This window comes from Heloderma suspectum, chromosome 3, assembly GCF_057233095.1.
Source record: "Heloderma suspectum isolate Gila_16-S chromosome 3, 16-S_ref, whole genome shotgun sequence".
Taxonomy (NCBI): Eukaryota; Metazoa; Chordata; class Lepidosauria; order Squamata; family Helodermatidae; genus Heloderma; species Heloderma suspectum.
Genome location: NC_139460.1, coordinates 323,109,317 through 323,133,365, shown reverse-complemented (window position 1 = coordinate 323,133,365; position 24,049 = coordinate 323,109,317). Strand labels below are relative to the sequence as shown.

At 49.9% G+C, this 24,049-nt stretch overlaps 1 protein-coding gene across 2 annotated transcripts in view; it reads right to left on the bottom strand.

The window, feature by feature from the left end:
• Nucleotides 1–2,802: 2,802 nt before the first annotated feature.
• The window catches only part of LOC146351733 (solute carrier family 12 member 9-like), a 115,487-nt gene continuing 94,240 nt past the window's right edge, over nt 2,803–24,049 (bottom strand). Inside the window, exons 10-13 of one of the 2 annotated variants that reach the window (XM_084847705.1) lie at nt 18,431–18,623; nt 8,772–8,946; nt 5,667–5,813; nt 2,803–4,390 (exon numbers count right to left, since the gene is read on the bottom strand). In XM_084847705.1, coding sequence (XP_084703831.1) covers nt 3,588–4,390; nt 5,667–5,813; nt 8,772–8,946; nt 18,431–18,623 — 1,318 coding nt within the window. In that variant the 3' untranslated portion in view covers nt 2,803–3,587. The remainder of the gene's footprint in view (nt 4,391–5,666; nt 5,814–8,771; nt 8,947–18,430; nt 18,624–24,049) is intronic. The other variant, XM_084847703.1, reaches the window with a different exon arrangement.

Sequence of the window (24,049 nt, the reverse complement as noted above, 5' to 3'; positions counted from 1 at the left end):
ATTAGAAGCCAGGACACAGCCAGCTAAGTCCCCTGCGCTTTTTCATTGGAGGAGCGAAGCAGACATGCCCGCCTCAGCTGTGCCCACCCCGCCCCCTTCTCCCATTGTGGGAAGGAGGTGGAACAGGTGAAGCTGGGACCAAGTTGGCCACCTCCCGTTCACTTCTCCCTTTTGCTTCTCCCCTTCACCTTCTCTTCTCAGCTCGGCCATTACGGGGCTTCCCTGATAGTGACACCCCCATGGAGCAGTCTGGTTTCTGGACCACTTCAGCAGGGGAGCAAATGTTGACAGGTGGCTGTGGCCATACTGCTGCAGACAGTGGCCCACCAAGGTCAGGGGCGTGGCCACTCCCCTTGGACATCAAAGAGCCCTCTGCACATCATACAGACAGAGGGCTGGGGGAGTCATCTGGCCCCCACCCCATTTTGGCTCTGCAACCCTGGTACCGGGACTAGGGGCATTGTGGCAAAGGCTGCATGGAAGAGGTGAATTCCTGACCATTAGCCATGCTGGCAGTGGCTGATGGGAGTTGGCATTCAAAACATCTGGAGGGCCCCAGGTTGGGGAAGGCTGCTATGGACTCTGCATGGGAGGTTAGCGCAGGAAACCTGTTTGATTTTGGACCGCAAGTGCCAATCAGGATCATATCTCCTTGAGCCACACTTTCAGATACACAATCCAGGTAGTAAAAAGAGGGGGTGCTGATCCCTCCAGTGCATACTCACGGACCAAGTGGGGATTCTAATCCATTTTATTGTTATAAGGGGGAAAGGGGGGGCATGGGTGCCCAAGCAAGTGATGGGGGAAGGAGACTTCTCTGTTAGACATAGTTCTGTCTCTCTCCCTCCCACTCCGGGAGCCATTTCAGGAAGAATCAAGGGGACAGGAACTGTTGACGACAGTAAAGGCATGGGGCAGTTTCACTCCACAGGCTGTTAGTTGGCAACCCCGATATGCATGTGTCAGAACTCATGCCAAAACTGTCACAGCCTTCCAACACTGAGGGCTGTTGCACAGGCTGCTTCTACCAGCTAGGGCACAGTAGGAAGGAGCCGCAAAAATGGCCTCTCCCAGTCCTCAGGTGGGCACGTCATTCCACAGTGCTCGGTGCCGAAGTTGCAACCCTGCAGGGCCTTCCCACCACCTGTCTCCTTGAGAAGGACTGAACAGCCCAGGGCCGTGGTGGCGGGGGGAGTGTGTGCAGCGGCACTGCGGCGACAGCAAGCGGCAGCCTGTCAGGAAAAGTGACAAGTCGGATGAAGGGAGGCCAGCCCCGGGGGAACCGGTGTTAGCAGGCAGCAATGACACCAGTAATTGAATCCTGGCAGTTTTCCCTCTCGCCCCTGCCTGGTCAGCGAAGGGAAGAGATGGATCTTGATGGGTGGTAGGACTTGGGAGGCTGTGTGTGGGGTGGGCAGAGGCTGGCGGAGGCCTGGCACAGTCCTGGTTGCTCAGCGCCCAGCACAAGGAAGGCATCGGTGGTTACCTAGTCCAGCACTCTGCAAGGAGAGGGGGCAAAGCAGGCCACTGCCTGAAACCACTGCAAGTAGTGGCTTAGAAAGGAAAGAAGGGGCCACAGCAAAGGATGTGTGACAGGCGGTCTGCTGCGGGATTTTAGGTGGCTGCCCCACCAGCCAAGATAATGGGTGAATGAAGGAGGATCTACCACTAAGTCCTGGAAGGTTTAGCAAGGGGATTTCACACTTCTTCTAGGGAACCAAATTTTGATGCTGGCCTTGATTTATACTTGGAAAGGAGCCTGCATGCAGGATACAATAAAGAAGACAGAAGTAACTTCTGCATGAAGGACACAGCAATGAAGACAGAAGTAACATTTTAAGCATGGCTGAAGTGGGTTGAACACACCTTGAGGGTCCTGAAAATACACATGCCTTATTTTGTCTGTTGTGAGCTGTTGATGAATGTCTTTGCAAGTTTCTAGGATGTGTGTGTGTGTGGGGGGGGGGAGCTGAGTGTGATGGGCACCTACTGGCTAGCACCTTTGACATCACCAACATACGTTGTTTCCCCAAACTCCAGAGCAGTTTTGCAACTGTTTCTGAAGTGCTTGACATAATGTCGTTCTTATGGGTGGGTGAGACGTGGGTGGTTGTAAGTTGAAGTGATTCATTATCGATGATGATTTGTGAAGTCAGGTTCACACTGCAGCTGAAGAACAGAGGAAGGGGCATAGTTCAGTGGTAGAGTATCCAGTCCCCAGAGGTTTATGGTTCTGGCCCATCAGGAACCGCTAGTGCACATAAACTAGGCAGAATTATGAAGGTGAGCCATAGCTCATTGGTAGAGTAGTACCAATGGAGGCTGGTGGCTCTGATTTCGGTGGGGCGATAATTCCATTCTGGGTTTCAGTCAGAACTCTTAAGGAGCTATCCAAGGTGCTCCATAGGGGGAGGGTTAAGCTTTGCACTTTGGAGAGCTCCTTTAGAGTTCTGACTGAACACTGGAGTGGAATCACTGCCCCACTGACATCAGAGCCACCAGCCTCCACTGAATAGTACATACTTTACATGTCAAAGGTCCTAGCATTGAGCCTCAGCATCTCCAGGTAGAGCTGGGAAGAAACCCTGTCTAAAATCCTGGAGTGCTGCTGCCAGTCACTGAAGACCATCCTGGGCTAGAGGGACCTATGGTGTGAATTGGTATATGGCAGCTTCCCATGTTTCTAACTGGTGTGACTGCTGTTAAGAATGTTTCTTCAGTCTTCACTCTTAGGGCCTGGGCATGTAGCCTCACTGGACAATCTCTGGGACATAGGGAGAGAGGACAGTTGAGACGGGAGTTCAGAAGTGATGATCTCATGTTCAAACGGTGGACAGATCTGTTGCCGTTTTAGACAGCCAAACTATCACATGAATGCTGCAGTTATCACATGACGATCTGCAGTTATCATATGTGAAATGGCCCTCAGTTGTACACCAGCAGAGCATCCTTTGCCCTTCAGTGGGGCAAGTCCAGCACTGCTGCAACTAACATGTCATTTGGATCACACCCTGCCCCTAGGACATCACCATCATCAACCCCCCAATGCCACCACAGCAGTCTCCTTAGATCCAACAATGCCATCTTTAATTTTGCTCCCATTTCTACAAGTGTCAAAAGAAAGGTGGCTGTCAGGGAGTGTCCAAGGCCACTGACCCAAAGGGCCTCCTTGTTGTCAAGGGCCGAGTTGAAGGACCCAGTGCTGGTTTGACATCCTTTGGTCTTGCTATGTTCCACCTGTGCCAGAGTGCAAGAGAATAGTGCAAGCAGAAGGCGCTTGGTGATAACAGTCTGCTCATGGCTACAACGGCTTTGCTGGGCACAAGCCCTTGCTCACAGTTCCCGTGTTTGGGAGGCCTCAAAAGCGGCCCAATCTGTGGGGAAAAGGGAAGAGTGGCAAAGAGAGCCAACTTAGGCCGAGCTGATAGGGGAGCTCCAGTAGTCTTTCTTCAGCTCACCTAGCTCTCGTTCCTCGATACATTATACCAGTCTGGTGTTTTGTCAGTCACCAAACTCTTGGCCCTAGTGAGCAATAGCAAGCAAACTGCCACGAGCCCCATTACTCACAGAGACCTCACACATGTGGCCTACAGTTCGGTGCTGGTGACAGCACTGACCCCATGCACCAGCAAGGTGGGCCCCAACCCACGGGTGAGCAATTCAATCTGTTTCAAGTACTTGAGATACAGGCTGGTATCAGCGGGGGGACGGGGCAAGTAGAGGAAGCGGACGGTGGGGGCAGAACTCTGTCGGAGGATGAGCTGGTTGACTGCACTCAGATACTCATCTGAAACACAAGCAACATTGCCAGGGAAGTTGATGATGTCACCATCTCCTGCCGCCTCCTGGTGACTATGCCAGTGGAGGGCAACCACATCGTCCCATGGCACCGTGTGGATGTCCGCCTGGATGCGCAGGTCCTTCAGTAGCTGCCGCAACTTGTCCTCCTGGCCACGGGGGCGGGTCCCGCCCTCCACACACAGGAACAGACGCAAGCGGGCCCGGCGCCACGCCCGGGCCATGGCTAGGACACAGGCCATCTGCAGCAGGAAGAGGCTGCTGGTGTCCACGTAGCGAGCACTGTCAGGACGCAGCAAGTTGATGGGCCAGACGTCGATGAGGGGCTGTGCCCGCCACCCTAACGCCTGAGGCAGCTTCAGTTCGTCAAAGTAGCGTGCCAGCAGGACGTTACGAAGCATCTTCACAGCGTCAGCTATAATGGCCACGTACTCACGGGAGGACAGTTGCTTGTGGCTCTCCGAGTTCAACACCAGAGGGAAATTCTGCCAGGCCACCTCCTCACTGCTAAAGGACGGGTGTTGGGACAGGCTGTCGTGCGAGGCAGTGTTGTCATAGAAACCTAGTGCAACGGTGTTAGGCCTCATGCCTCCTATGGGAGAGGAAGAAAAACAAGGAGAAGTTGCTGAGCTCTACTAACGAGGAAGGTCAAAAGAGGAGTGCGGGGTGGTGGAAAGGTGCCCTCAAACACCCCTCTCCTCAAGGGGGTTGGTGGCCAGACTTCCTCAATAACTGTATCTGATGCATTTAGTTCCTCTCAAAAGGGCAGCCACACAAAAAAGCAATGCTGCCACATTTCATCGGCCAGCATCATAGTTTTAGGAAGCTGCCTTATGCCAAGTCAGTCTACTGGTCCATCTAGCCTAGTACTGTGTGCACTGATCGGCAGCAGCTCTCCAAGGTTTCAGGCAGGGGCCCTCCCGGCAATACCTAGAAATGCTGACGACTGAACCTGAGACCTTCTGCATGCAAACTATATATGCTACTGTCACTGATCTATGGGTTGTCTCCATAAATGCTCCTAGTTTATGTTCTCTTAATGGTCCCCTGAATGACCAGAACTGAAACTTGTGACGGGCCCCAAATGGCCCTTGGAAAGACTGTGGATGCACTCCCCCGATCATATGAAGCTGCTGTCTACCAAGTGAGGGCATTGGTCCATTTACCTTAGTACCACCTGTTCTGACTGGCAGTGGCCCAGACTTTCCCAGGGGTCTTTCCCAGATTTGGTACCCATGTTTCTTCTTTTAACTGGTGGTGCTGGACAATGAACCCCAGATCTGCAGCCTCTAAATTCTGTGCTCTACTAAGAGATGCCTGAGGAGTTTGCTTAGTCCACATATTTTCGCAAATATACCAAATTCACATTTCCCAAACAAATACATGACTCGGATGCAATTATCCTTTGGCTTTTGCACGTCTCTGATCCTTGTGATATGTTTCTTGGCTTAAAAAACATACCAAAATGCATAAAAAATGAACATTTCAAGCTAATGTGTGTACAAAAATGCCTATTTTAGTATAACATTAAAACATAAATGCGTATTTTGTGAAAAATGCATACAAAAATGATGTAAATTTGTGAGTTTTTAAAAAATTGCAGATCGATGCAGAAATGGGACCAAACAGTCTTATGAATGAACATATGCAGAACTGACACAGACCGGATACAGAGTGATCCATCCATCCCTAATTCCACCACAGAGCTCTTTGCTAGAACAGAATTTAATAAAGAACATTGGGGCAAGGTTGTTGACCAGGGACAGGGCTCTCTTTTAAAATGCGGCTATCAGGAAGATGACAGGTTGTATCAGCCCCTGCTCCTCCACCATCCCCAGGTCTACGGCCCAAACACGATGGCTACTCACCCAAGCCAGAGATGAAAAGCAGCTGCTGGATGCCATGCCTCACCGAGTCAGAGAGCGTCAGGTTGACGAAGGCCTTGATGTTCAGCTTGTCCACGAGCTGGAGCCACGAGTCAGACTGGTCTGCTAGCGGGTCGGCAGGCAGGGAGTCTAGACAGTCAAGAAAGAGGGTCAGCCTGCTGGTGTTGCCATGGGCCTCCATGACAGAGGGAAAGCCCTATCAGGAGTCCCAGGCTAGCCTTGGGATAAAGAGGGTCCAATCCACACACATGGATGGAGACAGGGTGGGGCCTTCTGGCAGAGCAGCCTGCAAACCTATCAATAAGGCGGAGCGGCTTCAGAAGAGAGAAGTAAGGAGCAAAATGTGGCAGCAGTTAATCTATGATTTGGCTCTGGAATCGGTTTTCAGCTAATAAAACACACACACACACACAGAGTTATGGTTTCCCTAACACTTTTCCCAGTGTTCATTCCCCATCACTCTCTCCTTTGCACACACCTAGTCACACCATTCACATGCAATACCGCTACAGACACAATACTTCTTGCACATGCCAGTCCCATTCCATTCCCTTCCCATGCCAGTCATACAATCTAACAGCCTTCCCCGATCTGTTGCCCTCCAGATGTGTTGGACTGCAGCTCCCACAATCCTCCAACCAGCTATGAACATCTGGAGGGCAACAGGTCGGGGAAGGCTGATCTAACTGTTGACTGACAACACATCAGTAGTGCTGCCATCTTCTTCCTCTGCTACGTCGCTTTCCATCAGCAGCACACAACATCCACCCTGTTTTTAAGGTTTCTGAGCATGTGGAACGTTTATTCTGTTAACACCTCACCAGCTGAGTCAATGGCCAGGGAAAGCTCATTTCAAATCATCTGATGCCAGAGGACTTACAGCCAGTAACTATGGAGGTTTCAAAGACCAGAGCCTGCATTGTTCCAGGTTCTTTTTCTCTTGTTACATTTATCTGATTTGGGGTGGAGGCGAACCTATTTTTTCTGCAAACCTACATATTCTCTGCTTTATTTTGAGATCTCATTCACCTCTCTGCAACCCACAACTAAGTTGCCCTAAGACATTATCCAAAGCTGCCTTTTGAGTTCACACATCTCTCTTCAAATGCCATTCCAGAGAATTCTGGGTCTTACTTGTGTATTATGATGTCGGACTCATGGCTTGCCACACCCATGAAATGCGACTCCTCCCTCTACCACAAAGTTCCCCCAATGTGGGTAGCATGGGAAACTGGTTTGTGCTCACAACCAACTCACAGTGTTCACCTCCCACTCCACCAAAGGCCCAGATCCTACCTCACAGGGAACCATCATCACGCTACTACCCTGCAGTTCCTTCTCTCTCAGATTTGCACAATCATTTGGATTTGATCTCTCTCTCTCTCTTTCTCTCTCTCTTTTCAGTATGGTTCAAAAATGAAATTAACAGTCCCCCTGCTTGTACTTCCCCCCTTTTCAGGAAAAAAAAATCCATTAGTCACCATGGCAACCAGAATGGCTCTGGGAGGGGCCCAGAGAAATCAATTTGCAGTACAAAGGACGAGAGCTAGGCGAAAGCAAGTGACTGGGCGTGCAACGCACACCCCTCTGTGTCTGTCTGTGTCTGTCGGCTGGAGCGTATGTGCGTGTTTCCCGTGAAGGTGCATGCGCTAACGAGTACAAGCAAACTAAGGCTTGGGCTGAGACTTACTGGCCAGTTTCAATCCTCACCCCAAACATTGCTTCTGCATGGTGTGAACTTCTCACCCTGATCTGCTGCAAACACAGCACTGCCCAGTCAGGCTTTGTGATGCACAGGAAGTGCCCGCTCTGGGTTTCTGAGGGCCCTTGGGCAAGACACCCTCCATGGGCCCCTCCCTCAGCGAGGCCACCTTCTCACCACCATGGTCAGCAGCTGCTTTGCTCCTCCTCCTCTTTCTCAACTCTGCCACCGCTTGCTTGCTCGACAGGCAGAGAGCCAGGAGCCAGGGAGCCGGGGTGTCTACTGCTCCTCCTTCTCACCACCACTGTTGTCTGGGGCAGAGCAAGAGGTGGGTGAACAAGCAGGTTGCAAGGGTGAAGAGGAGCGACTGCGGCAACCGTCTCCTGCTGGAGCGCGGGCTCTCGGCAGCTGCCCAACCATGCCTCATCCTTGACGCCGGCCCTACGCAGACCATCTAGTGGTATCACATATGCACAGTGAAGCCCCAAATGGGGGCATGTAGGATATGAGGGGTACCAATGAACTCTACCCAAACTGGGTTTGGGAAGCCATGTTGATGAGAGCTCAGGGTTCCAGGTTCCCTGGACATTCACACATGGGCAGTTTCGAGGCCTGCAACCCTGCAGGGGCCACAGGCGCTGCAAACAGCGCCTTTCCCAGCCATTACCACCACCTGTGACAGGTCAAGGAGGCAGTCCTTGTGCATGGGTGTGGACCGCAGCAGAGACCGCGGCCTTCAACTAGGTCACGCTATTTGTCCATCTAGCCCCATATTGTCTATACTGACTGGCAGCAGCTTTCTGGGTTCTCTGCCAGAGTTCTCACATCACTTCCCTATCTGAGATCCTTGCACTGGCGATGCCAGGCACTGGGCCTTCTGCATGCAAAAAACGTGCGCGACAACCGGGCCATGTTTCCCCTGCTCCCCTATTTTTAAATACTTTAAAAATATTTTTCTTAATCTACTGACCAATTAATAGGAGGTACCTTTCCAGTCAATGAAAATGTTTTTAAGAAATTAATGGAAATAATTAATCAACTAAATTGCAGCTCTGCAAATAATGATTATCATGCATCACGCTGGTTTTAGTTTATAAAGGAAATGCGCACTCATCCTAAAGAACAGGGGGTTGCTCCAGACCCGCCTTCCCCACCCTGGTGCCCTCTAGATGTGCCAAACAGCCGCTCCCATCACTCAGCCCACATGTCCATTGGTTGTGCTGGCTGTGAATAATGATGAGAATTGCAGTCCCCAACCTGGTTCTTAGAAGGAACCAGGTTGGGGACAGCTGGTCCAGACTGTAGTGGTGGACGGGTCTTCTCACTGGGCACCCTTCTGCACCTCTAGTGCTGATCCCACAGTCTTATCCCCGTTGCTTCCTTACCCAGGTTGTCCAGCTCCACATGACCGAGCACGTACAAGCCGCTCTTCTTCAGATCGTTGATGAAGCTGATGAGTTGCAGGGACGTCCGAGGGTTTCGTACCATCAGGAGCACTTGGGGCCGCCAAAACTTGACGTGTTCTTTGCGGATGTCCAACATCAGCAGATACTTACGGACCTGGGAGTGATGGAAGCACAAGCGTTACAGGCAAGGAGGGGGATCTGCTCCTCAAAACCGCACGTTCCTACACTTTACAAGAGGACAGGTCCCTACCCCAAACAGCCTAGAGTCTATAAACCAGCTCAGGTAAAATCGAGGAAGGGGAAGGAAAAGGAGGCAGGGGTAAACGGAAAAGTGCAATGCGGTTGTTTCAGTCACACTTGCTTAGGTTTAGTTACAGGCCCGGTTACAGCCATGGGCACCCCAATCCAGATCAGGTTCCCCAGCTGCTGTTTGTAAAACACTTCAAGGCAATGGAAATGCATTCATGGATTTCCATCATCACATCTACTTTGGCCCCAAGAGATCATTGCCACGGTAAGAGAACAAATCCTGAGGCTACAGTGAAGTTTTGAAGCACTACAAAAAACTTACAAAACTTGTGAACAAATGTCTAATTCTTACTGAGGTAAGAAAGCTAGTGCTGAGCTAAAATAATCTGCCCTCAAATTTCACAGATCAATTTGCATTCCATGAATATTTGGGGTAGGGGGAAGTTTGGTGATTTCAGGGGGTGGAATGAATTTCAGGGTCCGTGAGTGGAACTGACTGGTGTTTCTCATGGTTGACAGCCGCCATTCTGTTTTCCCCATAATGCCCTGGAAGGAGATGACATTGTTCCAAGGGGCATTCTGGGAGAAAATGCCCTCCCCCTGCCCCCCGGACTCTGTGAATCCCAAACCACTAAATGGCACTCATCAGCAATATCTTCCAAGTACTGCAGAGGATTTTAAGTGCACATCAAGTCACCTGTATTTAGGGATGCTGGAGAAATTCGAGCTAGATTAAAATGAGCTCGGATTTCTAAGAATCTGACCTGTGGAATCTACTGCGGAGCGATTTTTTTACTTTCCCGAAATTTACGCATATAAATCTGTAGAAAAATACGTACATTTCTGCGGAGGAAACACTGAATGGAATGGGGGACAATACACTAAATGTTACGTACTGAGGTGAATTATGTAAATACTTGCGTAAATATTTATGTAATTATTTCTGTATTTTTTTTCCGCATGACGAAAAAAAATTCGCATCCGTCTGTGGGCAGATGATGGAACGAAAGGCGCCTGACAATCCGCAAAACACAGACAGAGCGGATTTTACACAGTCCGTACATCCCTACCTGTATTCATCACATTTAAGGGATATGAGAACTTCTGTTGGTCTTATCCAACTCCTTTTGACTTCCCTCACAATTCCCCAGCTACTTTGCCAGAACAGAACCCCAAAATCTGCTTTAAGCTTCACTTCAGGTAAAAGCCAGGCAATTTTTGGCAACACCCTTGTGAAATTTCACTCAAAGCTCTTCTGTCCTCCCTCGAAACAGACGTTTTGCCTGAGGGACTGCAGAATTTGCTTCGAAGTTTTATATCAGGTGACATTCGGGCGAGGAAATGGGCTTCCAACAATTCTGAGGGAAAAGTACTGTCCGTCTTCAGCTGCAGCCACGTCTTCCCCTCCCTCTTGCCCCCAGGGAAAGTAGCCCACGCTTCTGCCGCAGCCAGCCATGCTTGAAGCAGAAGTACAAGGAGAGGCAGATGGGAGTGTGCAAGAAACACGGCACCTGCCTGTCAAGCTCCCTGGATTGGCGGGAGGGGGGTTCCGCCTGAGCGCCCCCCGTGCCGTGCGCTGAGGGGATAATGAGGGGTGGCAGCCACTGACAGCCCCATATGCTGGTGGTTCCGCCTTGACGCACGCGCGGCGCTCCCCGCCAGCGGCCGCTCGCCAGCTCTGGAACTGGCGGGGTGGCAGCTGTGAGGGGACGGGACTTGAAACGGCGACGCCAACCCTCACCCAGCAAACTACATTTACGGAAATGGCGTGGCAGACCAGGTCTGCAGCGGTCACTGTTACGGTGATCGATACATGTGGGATTTTTTGGTTTGGGATAGTTTCACACACGACCCGCCTCGCCTCTCACTGTATAGTGGCTTATCAGAAAAGTGCATGGAAACGTTGGCCCTGCCTGCCTCCCCCTGCCCTCCGAAGGCTCAGGTACTGGCAGCAAGTTAAAATGGGCTGGTATTTCTTAGTAGTTTGGCTCCACCCCTTTTGCCTCTGGCCACGCCCACCACTGGCATGTGGCCCCTGAGAGCGTCCCGAATGTAATTTGGCCCTCAGGCTGAAAGAGGTTCAACACCCCTGCCTTATAGCCTATTAGACCCTGCCCCAACCTGGTGCCGCAGAACTCCCAGCACCCCCCAGGCAGCTATATCACGCGATCTTCACTCGCCCAACTGCACCAGCCTCAGGTGCCCAGCAGTTTCCCGTTTTCCGCAGCGGCCCTGCTCATTTTCCCATGCTGGTCCTTATGCCTGGAATATCGCCCTCTCTGTCAGGGCTGGCCCAAGACATGTTGCTACTGGAAGCAAAGGACAAGATGTCCCCCTCCCCCAATACCACATACAGAAGCCAACTGGACTGGACTGGCAGTTGAATTTTACTTCAACATTCGTACTCGACTGAACCTGAAGACAGCAAGCTAGCTTAGGGGACACAGGGTAGGCTGAGTAGCTCAGCTCAGTCCTCCAACACCTCACTGCTATTCCCTGCCCCTCAGGCAAGTGCTTCACTGCCTAACGGGAGGGCCGGCCCGGCTCCCTGTGCTTACGGGGTGCCACTTCTCTTTCTTCCTCCAAATTCCCCTCAAATCCCAAATTTTCTGGAAGTGTGTGGCTTAACCCCTTTAGCTCCCCACCTGCAAAACTGACTTGGAGGCCCAAATATGGAGTAGTTACACTTGCTCCTATTTGTCCTACTATTTTCTCTTCTTCCTTTCATCCCTCTATTGCCTTCTTTGCTGCCTCGTAACATAAGATTGCAAGGTCCTTGTAGGAGGGACCCATCCTTTTTTGCAGAGCACCATGCGTAAGTTGTTACTGTGGAAGGCCTGCTGCGATGCTCCAGAGAGCGTGGAGGAATTGTGCCATGCCAAATCGGACTCCAAGTTCCTCTCCAAACATGTCCTTGGAGTCTGGTTTATGGAATTCTCTCCTACCGAGTGTGCTCATCGTCACTTACTTAGACAGCTTTAAAAGGGGATTGCCCACAGCCCTGGGAGAGGCGGAGAAAGTCTGTCATTGGCTGTTGGCCATGATAGCTAGAATCATAGAATAGTAGGGTTGGAAGGGGCCTACAAAGCCATCGAGTCCAACCCCCTGCTCAATGCAGGAATCCAAGTCAGAGCATCCCTGACAGATGGCTGTCCAGCCTCGTCTTGAACGCCTCCAGGGTGGGAGAGCCCACCACCTCCCCAGGTAATTGGTTCCATTGTCATATTGCTCTAACAGTCAGGAAGTTTTTCCTGATGTTCAGCCGGAATCTGGCTTCCTGTAACTTGAGCCCATTATTCCGTGTCCTGAACTCTGGGATGATCAAGAAGAGATCCTGGCCTTCTTCTCTGTGACAACCTTTCAAGGACTTGAAGAGCGCTATCCTGTCTCCCCTCAGTCTTCTCTTCTCAAGGCTAAACATGCCCAGTTCTTTCAGTCTCTCTTCATAGGGCTTTGTTTCCAGTCCCCTGATCATCTTTGTTGCCCTCCTCCGAACCCTCTCCAGTTTGTCTGCATCCTTCTGAAAGTGTGGTGCCCAGAACTCGACACAGTACTCCAGATGAGGCCTAACCAGTGCTGAGTAAAGGGGAACTAGTACTTCCTGGGATTTGGAAGCTATGCTTCTATTAATGCAGCCCAAAAGAGCATTGGCCTTTTTTGCAGCCACATCGCATTGTTGGCTCATATTCGGCTTGTGATCGACAACAATTCCAAGATCTTTCTCGCTTGTTGTGTTGTTGAGCCACGTATCCCCCATCTTGTAACTGTGCATTTGGTTTCTTTTTCTTAGGTGCAGAACTTGGCATTTATCCCTATTAAATGTCATTCTGTTGTTTTCTGCCCAGCACTCCAGTCTATCAAGATCACTTTGAATTTTGTTTCTGTTTTCCAAAGTATTAGCTATCCCGCCCAATTTTGTGTCATCTGCACATTTGATCAGCATTCCCTGCACCTCCTCCTCCAAGTCATTAATGAAAATGTTGAAGAGCACTGGGCCCAGGACTGAGCCCTGCGGTACCCCACTCATTACCTCTCCTCAGTTTGAGAAGGTCCCATTGATAAGCACTCTTTGAGTCCAATTCTGTAGCCAACTGTGGATCCACCAGATCCTTGTTTCATCTAGCCCACTTTGAGCTAGTTTGCTCATCAGGATATCATGGGGCACTTTGTCGAAAGCTTTGCTGAAGTCGAGGTATATGATGTCTACAGCATTCCCACAGTCTACAAGGGAGGTGACTTGATCAAAAAATGAGATCAGATTTGTCGGGCAGGACTTGTTTTTGACAAATCCATGTTGGCTTCGAGTAATCACTGCATTGTTTTCAAGGTGCTTCCAGATGGATTGCTTTATCATCTGCTCCAGAATTTTCCCTGGGATTGATGTCAGACTGACTGGTCTGTAGTTCCCAGGTTTCTCCTTTTTACCCTTTTTGAAGATAGGGACAACATTAGCCCGCCTCCAGTCATCTGGTACTTCCCCCATTCTCCATGATTTCTCAAAGAGAATAGACAGCGGTTCTGAGAGTTCTTCTGCCAGTTCCTTTATTACTCTAGGATGCAGTTCATCTGGCCCTGGAGATCTGAACTCATTCAAAGTAATTCGGTGTTCCTTGACCATATGCCTATCGATCTCAAGCTGCAATACTGCCCCTTCAGCCTGCATTTCGCCTTTGCCAGGGGGGTCATAGACCCTCTTTTGGGAGAAGACTGAGCCAAAGTAGGAATTGAGCACCTCTGCCTTTTCCTTGTCATCTGTTATCATTTTGCCATCCTTATTTAATAGTTGAACCACCATTTCTTTCCTCTGCCTTTTACTATGCACGTAGCTGAAGAAAGCCTTGTTGTTGCTTTTAGCATCCCTCGCTAACCTCAGCTCGTTCTCAGCTTTAGCCTTCCTGACGCCATCCCTGCAATTCTGTGCTATCTGCCTGTACTCTTCCTTTGTTACTTGGCCTTCTTTCCACTTCCTATATGTGTCCTTTTTTGTTTTCAGGTCATCCCTAAGCTTTTTGTGAAGCCACATTGGCTTCTTCTGTTGTCTTCCACCTTTTCTTCTTGTTGGAATTGCTTGTGATTGTGCCTTGAGAATTTCCTTTTTTAAAAGTTCCCACCCATCTTGGACTCCTTTTCTCGTTAGCGTCGCTTGCCATGGGACCTTACTGATCATTGTTCTGAGTTTATTAAAATCAGCTTTCCTAAAATCCAGGATACGCGTTTGACTACACTCGGCTTTTGCTTCCCTTAGAACCAAGAACTCAAGTGCAACATGGTCGCTTTCCCCCAGAGTTCCTGTAAATGCTACTTTATCCACTAAGTCATCTCTGTTGGTTAGGATCAAGTCAAGGATAGCTGATCCTCTAATTCCTTCCTCTTCCTTTCTGTAGGAGGAAGTTATCCGCCACACAAGTCAGGAATTTCCTGGAGGGGCCATGTTTTGCAGAATTTGTCACCCAACAAATATCGGGGAAATTGAAGTCCCCCAAGCTAAATGGTACCTTCATGTTTCAGTACCCAGTGCTGGGGCCAACAGTCGGGAGAGAGGCATTTCCTTCATGCCCCTGCTCTTGGCTTCCTGGAGATATCTGGTTTGCCAGCACATTCGACTCCAGGGACTTTGGGTGCGATCTAGCAGGACTCGTTTTATGTTCTTATGATCACAGAACCACAGAGGGTCCCTTAGAGCCCATCTAGTCCTACCCCCTGCTCTTTGCTGGAAATCCAGAATTCGATAATCCTTAAGAGATCTTCCTGCTGGAAGATCTCCAGTGAGGGAGAGCCCACCACATCCCTAGGTCGCTGGTTCCTTTGTCCATTTGCTCTTCCCATCAACTTGTTTCTCCTAACTTTCAACCCAAAATCTACCCTCCTTTTAAGCCTATTAGATCTAGCTTAAGCCTATTACATCTAGTCTTGGCCTCTGGGGCAACAGGAGACTAGCCTTTGCCCTCTTCTACGTGACAGCTCTTCAGGGATTTGAAGGGTGATGACTATCTGCATTTTGGCAGAAAACATGCGCCGAACAGGCTTTTGGGTCCTTCCTGATCAAAATGTCTCCTCAACTGCGAAGTGACAAGGAAAAATCAGCCACCACCTCCTCTTCTTCTCCCTGGGCTCCAGCCATTCCCTTCCTTGCTGTGTGTGCGCATGCACAAGAAAGTCAGCCTGACAAGCCAGAGCTCCAGGCAAGCTAATGCATTTACATCCTCGGCTCCCGGCATTTGTCTTCACTAGTGGGACAAGTGCATTTGATCAGCGTCCATTGGGGTACCATCACCCCGGTGAGTAAATGCTATTACCCCAGACGCACAGCGCAGACGCTGATTCTTTCTCTCCCCCTCTTCTGCACACAATCTGTCACTGGCTCCCAGCCAAAGCCCCGGTGCGGCAGGGCCGGGAACGAGAGGTGTTTTTCAAAGGGGAGGGGGAATCCCCAAGCGGGGCTCGCGACACCTGCTTTCGAGCCTCCTTTCATGCATCGATCTGCCAAAACATCACAAGCCAGACTGATGGCTACAGACATGTTTGCAGCTCTGCCTGACTTAAAAAAACTGAGCATTCCCCATCCAGGAAAAGGGGGCACGGGGGTGGGGTGGGGTGAGACAATCTCTGCCCTTGTGCTAATCCGGCTGGCCCAGGCCACCTGCGTGCCCACGCAGAGAAATTCCGAACAGCTCCCCTGACTAATTTGCAACGGGCACCGTGCAATGGGAAGTTGTGCAGCTCCTGTTCATTTCAATGGGGCCTGTGCAAGAGCTCTTCCCATTGGATGGTGCCCTGAGGCTCAGATCTGCTTGCGTGCCACGCTGGTGCCCCCAAAATGCTGCCTTTCGGCCTCCATGTGCTCAGTGTGAGGTTCCAGTGCTGGATACGTTCCAGCCCAGAGTCAGACACATTCCGGCAGTGCACAGGTGAGAGAGATACAGCTGTCACGCCTACAGCAGGTCCTGCTCAACATGAATCATGGGAGCAGGGAGGGGCCAGGCAGAAGGCAGGAAAAGCACAGGCCTTGCCCAGGAGGCTTACATCCCACCGGTGCCCTGACACGCCGAGAACGCAAGGAAGGATCGAGTCCCACTTTCTCAAGCGTTCAATTAATCATTCAATTAATCAAGCATTCAATTAATGCATAGTATTTTCCCCATGGAAATACAGGCAGTACTTCAACAGGTGTGGCGAGGAGCAAGCCACGTGACATGCAAGGTAGCAGCCAGCTGGCCTGCCAGCAAGGCAAGAAGCGTGGGTGTGTCAGTAAGATTTGCCTCCACCATGAACTCCTAAATGGCCTCAGGCAACGCCGCTCAGCCGCAGCTGTGTGATTTGCAACATGGGGAACAATAACGCTGGCCTACCTGAGAAGGCTGTTGTGCTGAGATAATATATCTACAGGTCATCGGACACTCTTAAGCACTACATAAACGCTTGAAGTCACAGACCTACGCATGTTTAGACAGAAAAAAAGTCCTACAACTCCCAGCATTCCCCAGCCAGTTGGGGAATGCTGGGAGTTGTAGGACTTTTTTTCTGTCTAAACACGCATAGGGTTGCACCCTTAAAGTACTAATCATTAGATTAAACCAGAGGTGCTGAACTGCTTTCACCCCGAGGCCTGCATTCCATTTGGGGGAAGCTCTCGGAGCCCGCATTCCAGAAGTGGGTGGGGCCGAAGACAAAAGGCGCAGGGCCAAAAATGCCAGCATATTTTAGCTTAAAGCTCTCGCTGCCGGTATCTGAGCCTTTGGAGAGGCATTTTGACATTGTAGAATCAGGAAAGTGCACAGAAGCTGGGAAACCACCAAACGACTGATGGTCAGAGGGGAAAGGGATGCAGCCATCTGGGAAACTAAGTTCTGCACCCCTGGAGTAAACACTTCAAAGGTAATGAGATATGTGCACTAAGCCTTTTCCTCTCTGCAGCTGGGAAAGCTAAAATCTGATTTAGCAAAATGTATAGTTAAGATCTTCCACACTAGTCTCACAGCTTTAGGCTTTCAGAGACCTCTAAGATGGGAGACCGCCGCCCCAGCCCAGCCGTTCACATACAAGCAGAGAGACCTACCAACAGAATCAGCACGCATGTACGTGTGTAGCTGCACACGTCCAAAAATGCAATACGCAGCTGGCCTGGCATTGCAAGCAACGTGCCTGGCCAAGCCGCTGGCCTCGTAACCCACCCCAGCCACAGTAGGAACGTGGGCTCATGCTTGGCTGTGCGGGCCAGCAAGTCGGCAGCTGGGTAATAAGGATATTCCATTACGTGCTAACAGGAGTTTTTAAGTGTTGGTTTTATGACACAAAAAATTAAAAGGCTGGGAATGGGCAACGGGCCCAATTTGCTGGGGCTGGGAACGGATCCCAGGGAAAGCCAGCATTTGGGGACGGCGCCAGCTGGAAGGACACGCCGTCTGTTAAAGGGATATACAGAAGGACAAGGCTCACAAGCAAAGGGATAGAATGCAAGTTCAGAAAGTTATTATTATACCAGATGCATTAATCTGGAATAGAGGGGGCCACCTGGTCCTGTCTTTTGCAAATGAGCAATTCTCAGGAGAAGCCGCCCACCCAAAATGTACAGAAGGGAGAGGATCCTAAGGCAGGAAACAGTCCTCTCTTCCTCCTCCCTTCAGCAAAAGAAGCGCAGACGGCAAGGCTTGAAGTTACTTCACCCCCATCTTAGGATAACTATGGACTTCTCTCTTCTCATTGTCTGGATTTGTTGTTGTTGCTGCTGCTGCAACAACGGAGATTCAACTGCTGAAGTTTGTTCAAGACGGTAGATTAATTGAACGCTTGTATTCCACCTTTCCATTAAAGGACACAGCGGCTCAAGGCAGCTTACAAATGCATAAAAACAGATCGAAAATACAAAAAGCAGCAAAGGAGGCATAAAAGAGACTGCAATAGACCATTGAAAGTATCAATGATCATAAAAACCTATATAGGCTAACGCAGCTTTGCCCAACCAAGCACCTTCCAGATGTGTTGGACTACAACTCCTAGCATCCCCAACCAGCATGACAAATGGTCGTGTTGCCTGTGGTGATGGGAGTTGTAGTCCAACACATCTGGAGGGTGCTTGGGTGGGGAAGGCTGTTCTAGACTAATTGTCATTTCTAGAGACTGTGCAAAGGCACCCTCATATCGAGCAGGTTACACGGGTAGGTGACCTGGTGCCCTCCAGATGGTTTGTACTACAGTTCCCATAATCCCTGACCACTCGCCATGCTGGCTGGGGCCAATGGTAGCTCTCATCTGAAACACCCGGAGGGCGCCAGTTCTCCCCAAATACCCAATGCATGCATCACTGCCTCTGATCTACTCTAGTGGGGAAGAGCTAGCATACTTTCACTTGACCAGCCTTCAGCATCCCCCCCAGGGGCGTTTGTCCTTACCTGGTGGAAGATGAGGGCCTGGCTGATGTAGCCCCAGCTGCTGCTGGGCGACAGGTAATGGAGAGCCACGAGGAGGACCACCATGAAGGCCACGCTGGCCGAGGCATAGATGGGGCTGATGAGGAACACCATGACGAGGCAGCCCGCAATGCCCAGCACGCAGGTGTGCCACGTGAAATACTGGAACGTGGGCCTGCAGAAGGAGCACAGGTGGCGTGTTAGACGGCACAGATCCACTTAGGGCGTGGCAGTCCCACGAAGGGACGTGTGAATCCCACCCTGCCAGGTTGTTGTTCAGTCGGGCACTCAGTCTGCACTAATAACAAGGCCACTCTGGGATGCAACTCCTGACAGATTTATAGGAAATCGTCTTGTTTGGGTTTTAACCTGCCCTGTCCCAGAAGGCTCACCGCTGGTTAACAACATTTAAAGACAATGGATATGGAATGCAATTATTTTTGCCCCAAAGGAGCCATTAAGAGAGTCCAATGCACTCATCTCCAACCACAAAATGCTTGAGTAGATAAAAGAGTTCTAGGATTGCTTTCTCAAGGCTGCTCAGCATTCCGAAAGGTATGCACAGCAATTGTACATGTATGTGATTTGCTGCACAGAAGGTGCTTTTGCATACAAATGCACGCACACACGGGTTGCATAGTATTTTCCCCATGGAAATACAGGCAGTACTTCAACAGGTGTGGCAAACATCGGGGTGAGGATGTAGTGATGAGGAATGCTGTATCTGTTGAATTTCTGTTGTGGGGGAAAAGGTGGCAACTGGAATCCCAGTGCAAAAATGCTCTTGTGCAGGTGGACAGAGAAGAGCAGCCAAGTTTCACAGGGCCCCCAAGCAGCCTGCCCTGATGATCGGCCAGAAGTATCTGGCTGACACATGTTGGAAACAGAAAGCTGGACTAGATAGCTGATCCAGAAAGGCAACTGTTAGGACACATCACACTGCTTTTTAATTTAGCGACAGCAGCAACAAGAAGGCTACTGAAACTATTTAATTTCAGGAAAGGAGATGAGCTACCAGGAATTCTGTTCCCCCCGCCCTTGCACGTAGAAACACATCCCTTCAACACCTGCAGGACAGAAGAAGCTCAACAAGCGAAACTTTTTCGCATCGCTGCAACTGCAAATAGGGAAGAGATTCGCCTGTTGAATTTCTGCCTGTCAAGCACCATTTATTTCTGTATAATATTTATATACCACTCCATATCTAAAACGAATTTCGGAGCGGTGAACATAAAAGGTAAAATAGTAAAAGGATAACAAGTTTAAAACACCATATTAAAAATATGCTTTTTAAAAACAGAATGCCAATAAAACCGTGGCTGCTCAGTTAAGGAATGCCTCCTGGAACAGTGATGTTTTCAGGAGGTGCTGGAAGCAATGCAGGGTTGGCACCTGCCTGACCTCCAGGGGCAGGGAGTTCGAAAGAAAGGGGGCCCCGCACTGAAGGCTCTTCTGGTGGACTCCAAACGGGCTACAGGTTCGTGTGGAACCATCAGGATCAGGGCCCTCGGATGACCTCACTGACCAGGCAGGTTTGTAAGCAAGAAGGCGCTCTTTCAGGTATCCTGATCCCATCATTTTAAAAGGTACAGAGCTTGTGCCAGGAAGGGGGGAAAAACAAATAGCTCATGAGAGACCTGAAAGCCAACATGCCCAACGGTTAGATTATTGTGTTTAGACATGGGAGAGAACGCAAAAAGAGAGGTGGCACTGGACAGAGAATTCCATTAATAAAACCAGCTGGCATATTTTCACAACAGGTTTTATTTAAGAGCAAGAGCTTTACATTCTCTTATTGCAAAAAGGTGTTCTCTTGATGCTGGTCTCTTTTAGATGCAGGACAGGCTCTTCCGCACAAGGTTTGTTCAGTAGCATTATTTATGCATTTAAACACTGAACCTATCCCAGTCTGGGGGGACAACGTAGGTTACAACATATTTCTTAACTAAATGCCTAACCCCCTGCAAATATTACAATGACAAAAATAGCATACACAACTCTGAAATTTATATTTTACTCACACGGCTCCTTTGATATGATTTCCCACCCCCTTGAGATCTAAGTACACACCATTCATGTAAGGGCACTAAAAATGCTTGCGGTTTCTATTGATCGGTTTGTATTAAGACGTAATGCATTAAGTAGTTAAGAATGTTAGACTGGAGCCGTCTTTCCAACCTGGTGCCCTCCAGATGTGTTGGACTGTAACTCCCATCACCCCCGGCCAGCGTGCTGGGAGTTGGAGCCCAACATATCTAGAGGACACCAGGTTGGGGAAGTCTGGACGGGAGAGAACTGGATTCAAATCCCTGCTCAGCCATAAAGCTTACCAGGCATTTCATCATTTCTCAGCCTAACTGTCCTCAAAGGTCTGTTGGAAGACTAAAATGGCAAACCTGAAGGTAAACCCTGTACTGAGCTCCGCAGAGGAAGGAGAATACAAATACTTCTTTAAAAATGTGATTTTTGGAAATCTGCCAACCCCCAAAGTCATTTATTGATCTACCCTCTGGGGCAAGACGGCCTCAAATCTTCTCCAGTATTAAAGGGAACTTGTGAATGTGGCACTTCCCACAAGGGCTGTAGGTCTTCCTCGTCCTGACAGGATCCAAAAAGTGCTTGACTGGTTTTAATTCCAGTCTTGGTTTTTAATTCTGCCATGTGGCAGGGAGCAGGGGGTGGGGTGGGATGGGGAGAGGAGAGGAGAATAAGCCAAAGGGGCTATCAATCCTGCACATGGGGGCTTCAGGCAGGGTCCTGTATGACATCAAGGCCGGTCCCCACCCGGAGACAGGCATGCTTGGCAGAGTGAGCCATCGGCTGGGCCAGGGCGCCAGTTAAGGGCCTTCTTTATATGACTTAATTAAATTGTTCTCATCTAACCCGCTGTCTTATCTATATTGCTTAGGAAGATTTAGAAAAGGCCTGGAATGCTAATCACTGCTGGCTCCCTCACTTTCCCGTCTCTCTTGCATAACTGAACCCGAAAAAAAGTGGAGCACAAGAGGAGAGGCGTGTGTGTGTGGGCGCGCATGCATGCGCGATGTGTGCCTCTTGCGCAGCCGCTGGGAGGGAGAAAAGGTGAGGGAGAAAACGCAAATTGTGGTTAAGTGTGTAATCGATGTGTATAAAACGCGGCTCCCTCCTGGGGCCTGAGCAGCAGGCCGGAGCACACATTACAGAGGCTCTGCAGTGCACAGATATTAACGCACACAGGCGCACCTCTGCGGAGCAGCTGCCAGGCCGTTTCCCAGACAGAGGCAGGGAGGTTAAACGCAAGACAAAGGAAAGGTGCTGTAAGGTGCTGGGGTGTCCAACTCCCGCCCACTGCCACAGCAGCTTTGGTCAAGCATCTACAGGGCCCTGTCCAAGGGGGAAATTGGGGGGCGCTCTGGGTTTCAGTCAGAACCACTCAGAACTCTGAAGGAGCTCTCCAAGGAGCTTCACGAAGGGAGGAAAGGCATTTCCAGTTGTGGCTCTGCCTGCAGCATCCCCTCTCCAGGAAGGCTTGCCCAGCGGCCACCGTCTTTTTGGTACTGGGCAAAAACATTTCTTTCTTCCCTGCTTTGGCAGTTTTAACTGCTTGCTTTTTTTTAGTCCTCGTTGTTATTTTTTCTTTTGCGACTCAGCACCTTTTATTTGTGATGTAAAAAGTCAGGAAATGGCTGAATTTGATTTTAAATACAACAGAATCTAACAGCTGGAACGACCCTCAGTAACGAAAGGTCAGACAAGTAGCAGGACATATAAAACCAGACATTGAGGTTCGTGGTCAGCTCTGATCTCTCTCAAACTAGTGGCTATTTTCCTACGTTGCCTGAGCTGCCCCTTCCACGTGGGCACGCAGGTAATGCCTGGAGCCCCCTCTGACTCAACCTGGGGACACGGAAGAGCTGCCATGCCTCCAAGGAGAGTCCAAAAATTCAGGCAACTGTGTCAATCCATTTCAACATTTCAACAAACCGCCTCTAGCTGTTTTCATCTCCCCCAGGCCTTTTGCAAAGCTAATGGGCCTTAATTGCCCATTCCAGGCCAAGCCCCCCCAAAAGACTTTGCATCACAACAGGGAGCAATAGATGGTTGCTGGGAAAGTGAATTTGCCCCCAGCTCCTGTGAGGGTTGCTGTTAAGCTCAGTAGGAAGAGGCGGTGGCAGATGATGCCTGCTAGTCACCAAGGGCCAGTCCTGTGTCCTTGTGAGCCCTGCTGCGCTACTACGCCACTGGCTGAGTTATCTTATCCCTTTGCGGTGTCAAATATCCTGACGTCAAATGTGTACCCAGACGTGCAAAAAAAAACAAACTACAAAATATCCTACTAGACAAGACTTGTTCAAATGCGGATACCGTAGCAGCGCAGGGGTGATGGCGGCCGAAACAAACAAGATGTGAAAATTTTACAGGAGTTGCGCTGTGGCTCCAGTTTATGAACTGACCGGCTGTTTTGCACAGGGCTGGCACCACCGCCCCGTATCCCTGGGCAGCTGCCAGGGCCCGCTGGGGCCCCTTATTTTTATTTTTCTGGCCTGGCTCTCCAGGAGGCTGGATTCAGCCACTCTTTTAATTGTTGTTGTTGTTCAGTCGTGTCCGACTCTTCGTGACCCCATGGACCATAGCACGCCAGGCCTTCCTGTCCTCCGCTCTCTCCCAGAGTGTGCTCAAGTCCATATTCATTGCATCGGTGATGCTATCTAGACATCTCATCCTCTGCCGTCCCCTTCTCCTTTTGCCTTCAACCTTTCCCAGCATCAGGGTCTTTTCCAGGGAGTTTTCTCTTCGCATTAGGTGGCCAAAATATTTGAGCTTCGGCTTCAGTATCTGTCCTTCCAATGAGCAGTCAGGGGTGATTTCCTTTAGGATTGACTGATTTGACCTCCTTGCAGTCCAGGGGACTCGTAAGAGTCTTCACCAGCACCACAGTTCGAAAGCATCGATACTTCGGCGCTCAGCCTTCCTTATAGTCCAGCTGTCACAGCCATACGTTGCTACTGGGAAAACCATAGCTTTGATTATGTGGACCTTTGTCGGCAAGGTGATGTCTCTGCTTCTTACTATGCTGTCTAGGTTGGCCATAGCTTTCCTCCCAAGGAGCAAGCATCTTTTAATTTCATGGCTACAGTCACCGTCTGCAGTGATCTTGGAGCCCAAGAAAATAAAATCTGTCACTGCTTCCATTTCTTCCCCTTCCATATGCCAGGAAGTGATGGGGCCAGATGCCATGATCTTAGTTTTTTTAATGTTGAGTTTCAAACCAGCTTTTGCACTCTCCACTTTCACCCTCAACAAGAGGCTCTTGAGATCCTCTTCGCTTTCTGCCACTAGGGTGGTATTGTCTGCGTATCTGAGGTTGTTGATATTTCTCCCGGCAATCTTCATTCCGACCTGTGATTCATCCAACCCGGCGTTTCTCATAATGTACTCTGCATATAAGTTAAATAAGCAGGGTGACAATATACAGCCTTGTCGTACTCCTTTCCCAATTTTGAACCAATCGGTTGTTCCATGTCTGGTTCTTACTGTTGCTTCTTGACCCTGGTACAGGTTTCTCAGGAGACAGGTAAGGTGGTCTGGTACTCCCATCTCTTTCAGAATTTGCCACAGTTT